General features: G+C 38.4%; 1 protein-coding gene across 1 annotated transcript in view; it reads left to right on the forward strand.

The window, feature by feature from the left end:
* The window catches only part of LOC131157231 (mediator of RNA polymerase II transcription subunit 17), a 28465-nt gene extending 23246 nt beyond the window's left edge, over positions 1-5219 (forward strand). Inside the window, exon 8 of the mRNA XM_058111217.1 lies at positions 4678-5219. Within this exon, the coding sequence (XP_057967200.1) occupies positions 4678-5013 (336 nt within the window). The 3' untranslated portion in view covers positions 5014-5219. The remainder of the gene's footprint in view (positions 1-4677) is intronic.
* Positions 5220-6000: the final 781 nt, after the last annotated feature.

Consider the following 6000-nt stretch of genomic DNA (forward strand, 5'->3'; position numbering starts at 1 on the left):
ATGGTGCACATAGATTGAGCATTGAATTGCCACTGTCCTCAATTCTTGTTAATGCATGCCCTTCATTGTTCTTCACTCTTATAGGGGATTATGACAAGGAGATCCCATTCTCCTTTGCTCTTCATTGTTGTCATGGAGGTTCTCAGCCCCCTGCTGCAAAATGCGACGAGAACAAAACTTTTAATAGGGGCTATGGTGGAAGGGAAAGATAGGGAGTTCGAAGTTTCTCACCTCCTCACAAATGATACCATGATATTTTTTGAGGCAGAAGCTCGTTAAATTCTTAATCTTACATGCCTACTTTGCTTTGAAGAGATCTTTGGTCTAAAAATCATTTTGGGAAAGAGGTTGTCCCCATTGAGAATGTGAATGTTGGCAATTTCTTAGAAGGTATCATGTCTGCAAGTTGGGGACCTTTCCTTTTAACTACCTTGGTCTCCCTCTTGGTGCAATGTTCAAGAAAAAGGATTTGGGAACCTATTTTCGAATGATTTGGGAAAAAAAGGGGCTGGTTGAAGGTGGTAGACTACTGGACTATGGTTTTAAATTTTATGTTCGCCCCCTAAACAGGCCAGGTCGGGTTATGCGGCCAAGATTCTCCAAGCCGCTTAAAAAATGTTCAATATGTTTTAAAAAAATAAAACTTAAAACTTAAAACTCATTAACCCATAAAGCCCAACCCACCCAGCTGGAGCAAGGCAGCAACGGCAAGTCAGCCCATGCGGCCATGCCCCCCGATCCAGCCCACTTTCAATTCACAATTTCAAACTCAAAATTCAATGTTCTGTCTATACTCTGTTCATCAATTTCGTTTAGCCAGTTTAGGGTTTCATTTTCAACCTTGCGGTCGTGGCCCTCGCTGCTTCACGCCTTATGTCTGTAGTCTGTACTCTGTTCGCTGCTTCATGTCTTCACAGCCTTGTGGTCGTGGCCCTCGCTGCCTCAAACATTTTCAGCAGTCCCTTGTTCTTTCTCCTTGCAAAACCCTAGCCTTGAAGATGATGCGCTGAAGTGCCGACTACCAAACCAGGTTCAACCCTCTCTCTTGTTAATTAAATTCCCTTTTTGGTTACTGTCTCCTTCTTGTAAAGCTTGTGTTGTTGGATTCAACACGTTTCTGTGTGCGGTTTAATGGTTGCTTGGGGTTTATGCAACTCGAATTCGGAGGGATCACATTTGAATTCTTTGTATGAGGTGGTTTTGCTGTTTTGATGCTTGAACTCGTTCATTTTCTTCATTTTCATTTTCATTTTATTTATTATTATTTTTTAATGTTTTTGAATGTTGTTAGTTTGGAAGAGATTGTCAGATCGTGTCTGGTTTCATCCTTTGAGATTAATGTGCTTCTTGGGCTCTCATTGTTTTCTTCTCTTTTGGTGAAATTTTTTGTTTTTTGTTGTGGGGTTTGCTTTAGACGATCCATTTGAATTCAAAAATGGATATGTGGTTGATTATTATGGAAGATGCATGAAACGATTTCTTTTCAGTTTGATGTCTTGTAGAAGTTTTGGGGCTTCGGATTTTTAATAGATGGCCTGAGCTCAAAAGGTGAGAACTGGCAATTGGTACTGGTGATATGTTTTGGAGTGGTAGGGTGGTATTCATTTATCTTACCTTAGCAGCTTGCCAGCTTCGTACCTGGTTTCATGTGCTTTGGCTATATTTGCTAGGTGAAGTGGGTTGTGTTGGGAATTTCTTATGGTAACCAAGTTGCTTCAATATGTGTGGTCTATGTTTCCAAACTAAACTACTGGGGAATGTTGAAATATCCAATCCAAGCTCTGTGACCGAACTTTGTAGTCCGACTTAATCGACATAGGATTCTAGCACATGAATCAGGAGTTGTTAATTAGTAGATATGGTTGATATAGTTACTAAAAAAGTTAATACACAAGCTAATCGCAAGTTGTCATATGCAACTTCAACTATTATGACACAAAATAAATTATTAATATAAAAATAATAAAATTATATTTGAGAATGGCGAATAATCTGCAATCCGCCATGAATTATCCAACCCGAACCTCCATGAATCTGCCACTTAAACGAATTGAATATGGATTATGTTTTTTTCACCCGATAATCCGCCACGGATAATTTGACCCTATCTGCTTTGCCAATTCTATAGACTAACCCTCATCAAAAGCTCCCTCTCTAACCTCCTAGTTTACTTCATATTCCTTTTCTGTTTTCATTTCTCTCTGGCCAAAAGATTGAAATAAAAGAAAGATTCTTTGAGGAAATACAGAGGATATGATGTAGTTCCATTTAGTCAAATGGGATGTTGTTCGGCAACAAATTCCAAGAGGTGGCTTGAGTTTCAAATTGCTCACAATTTTCAACAAGGCCCTCCATGGTAAATTTGGAGATTTATGAATGAGAGGGTGTTACTTTGGAGAAAGATTATTCCCTCAAAGCATGACCTTGATAACAATGGGTGGAATTTCGAAGAGGCCAGATAGCCCTATGGTGCAAGTGTTTGGGAGTTGATTGGGAAAGGGTGGGAGGATTTTTTCACACACATCCACTTCCCATGTTGGCAATGGGAAAAATATTTTATCTTGGCATGACATCTGATGCGGCTCATCTTATCTCATCTCTGTTTTCAATTTCTTGCAATTTTCAGTCTTGCCTGCAACAAAGTGCTTTGGTGAGTATGTACAAGGACCACTCCATTAATGGAGCCGCTTGGAACATCCCTGTTATTAGAAGTGCCCATGATTGGGAGCTCAACTCTTTCGCACATTTTTAAGGCATTTCTTTTCAATAAAGGCTTGCAACTAGATCAATCCGGATGTGCCTTTATTGAAGCTCAACAAAAATGGCTACTCCATAGTCAGCTCCTTCCACAAGCAACTAGACAGCCCCTTTGAGGTCAGGCTTAACTTCCTTGGAAAGCCATTTGGAAAACTTCTGCACCAAACCAAGTTGCTTTTTTTTTTTTCTTAATTGGAATTCAACTTTAGGGAAGATCCTACTCTAAACAACCTTCAGAGAAGGGGTTTCACCTTGGTCAATTTTTTATGCAAAGAGGATGCTGCAACTGTGGACCACTTATTGCTCTATGCCTCTGGACCAAAATATTCTGGAATCTGGCCACTGCTCTTATGGGACAGCTCTGGGTCACTACTGAAACTGTAGGAAAGGAAATCCGGCTTGGAAAGGTATTTTTACAAATGGAGAAAGGAAAAGAAGCCTTGTCCTTGATCTCATTCACAATCAATCTGGGCTTGGAAGGGTATTTCTGCTAATAGATAAGGGAAGAAGCCTCATCCTTGATCGCACTGTCTTCAGAATGTGTGGAGAGAGAAAAATGTTCGAGCTTTTGAAGGAACAACTACTCCCACAATCCTCAAGGTTAGATGGCTTTCAAGCTGGTTAGTGGGCAGTACATGCTGGAGAGAATTTTTCCTCTTGGATACACACGCATTGTTGATTCATCTTTTTTGTTTTCTCTCATTTCTTTGTTTGTACGTGGGTGGCACCTTTTCATGAAATCCCTCTTTCCTGATCAAAAAAAGAAATAAATTATAAATGTATTGTCTCATGTTCTAATTAGTAAGCACCGACACTCCAAGAGCCTCCAAGTATCAGTGTCTGACATGTGTTGGACAAGTTCATATGCAGATAATTAAAAACCATGCGGCTGAATTACTTTAGATGCCTGGGCGATAAGAAATCGCAGAACCACCCCTTAATGGTAATGCTGTTATGGAACTCTGCAAAGTATCCTGCCAGCACTAATCTGACACAGCCTGACACTTGTCTAAGGCTTGCAAAAATTAAATTAATTAATTTAATTTTCAACCGTAGGCTGACATGTTTATGGACATGGAGCTAACTCTTCGTGAGACAGCCTGATCCATCTTTTGTGTTTTCTTGTATTTTTTTTGCTTGGTTACTATTCTTAGACCAGTGTTTTTCATACTCCTAATAGACAATTGCTTTATTGCTCTTTTTATTAGGTGATTTTTCAATATTGAGGACACTAGTACTATTGTTGTTGTGTCAAATTGTGAAATATGAATGTAGGCCATGAATGTAGTATTATTTGTAGAATGTACATTAATAATGCCTATAACTCTTTGCCTCATTAATTTACGTCTGAAAGGAACAGCCGATACTAAATATATACTTTGAAATTAATTAATTGACATGTCCTGCCACGAGGTATGCTTGTTTTTTTCTTTAATTTCAATATTGTTGTATTGCATATCGTGTCATGTCTGTGTTAGGTGTCAATATAGCTGCTATGTGGGGCTGTTAGCTAGTTTTAGACTTGTAGTCTTCTTAAGTATCAGTTGGGGATTTCTTTCTTTAGGCACTCAACTAAAGCAAATAATTTAGAACATCTTTTTGAGCAATTTATGGGTGTCTATTAAATGTGCAAACAGTTCACCTGGGAAACTAGATTGCAAACCTTGTGATTAAATTATCAGGCTTGTGATTGATTGGTTGCACACACGCTGAAATCCCTTTTCTTGTTGAAAGCATCCTTTGTGAACAAAAATGGAAATATATTAGGTAGTAAATCCTCTTTCCTCCAGAGTCCATTCATTGATGTCAATGATTCTGATACTTAAGCATTAGCCTGCTCGATATTTAAGCATGCAATGAATGCCGATGATTCGGATTCCAACTTGTAACTGAAATGATGCTGGGTTATTGCAACCACAGTTTGCGAGCCAGATTATTCGATGGCTTCATGAGGAAGCTGTTATGGTAGGAATGAAGGCAACCCGGGATTTTCTGTGCTTGTCATTTGAACTGGATGAGGGTGAAACACTGAGCCTGGTGGCTCACGTAGACCCAGAAGATAGTGAAGGATGCATTACATGGTGGCTGGTAATGGAGGATGGATTTGCAGAGGAGCGCAACAGCGGGAGACTTTATGCAGAAGTTTGTGATGGTGGTTCTGAGTATAGGAAATTCTTGGGGTGCTTGTCTTTGGATGTTCTATATTCGACACTGATGGACTTGGTTAGCCTGTGCAGTGGCAGTGCAGGCCATTGATCGTGCACTCGTCAATGGGAAAAGCTAATTTTGGTATTTGCCCTGCTGGTAATGTTAGAATATCTGGAGGTACTCCCTCTCTCGGATGTTCTTTTTACCTTTTTTGTTCACTTATTTATCACATTCTGCATTCTGATGTTACTAATGCCTAATTATATGTATATGTATATTAATTAAATGCAAACGTTGATTGATTCTAATGATAATGAATGAGTGAGAGGAAGATGTGGCTAATTATGGGAGAGAGAGAAGCCATAGGAAGGAATCAAAACTTTTTAAACCGAAGGTAAATTGTATAGTTAGTTCTGTGCCCAAGTTTAAATTTTGACATTTATATAGAAGCTTATGGTGTGTGTGAGAATAAAATGGGTTGGGAGCTATATGACGTATGTGTGAATATAAAGATCAATTTCATTTTATTTCATTCCATCCATTTTGGGATGCCAAACATTTAGTCAAGAGTTTGGATCTTAAATTTATAATTGTAAAATTAAACAAAATACAATGTAAAATTTATTTGCTTGTGAATTTGAGACTTGAAACTTACACAAACACAGCCTTGGTACCCTCCCAACTTTCAATCAAAATATAATGTACTTGTTCACTGTTAAACAAGAAGAATTACTTTGTTTCTTTACCCAATCATCTGAACCAGCTCCTGCGGCTGCAAGACTGTATTTTCCTTCAAGTAGTGTTTGGAAAATGTATTTTAAGCCTTAGATTTGAATTCGTGCAGATCTGAAATAACTTTAATGCCCATTTATGTTATGTAATATGCACCAAAATTTGAATTTAAGGCTTAAGATTCATGCTACCAACCGCAAAGCTAAAAGAGTTTTTGCAAATCCAGAGGATTAAGGATGATATTGTAATTTTATTTTGAAAAATATTATACATTCATGAATAATTGCCCAATGAGTAGATCTCCATCTCAATATTTAATCTATTGATGAGGAAAGGGTCGGACAAGAATGCAATGAATGTGGG

Source organism: Malania oleifera, chromosome 6, assembly GCF_029873635.1.
Source record: "Malania oleifera isolate guangnan ecotype guangnan chromosome 6, ASM2987363v1, whole genome shotgun sequence".
In the NCBI taxonomy this organism is placed as follows: domain Eukaryota; kingdom Viridiplantae; phylum Streptophyta; class Magnoliopsida; order Santalales; family Ximeniaceae; genus Malania; species Malania oleifera.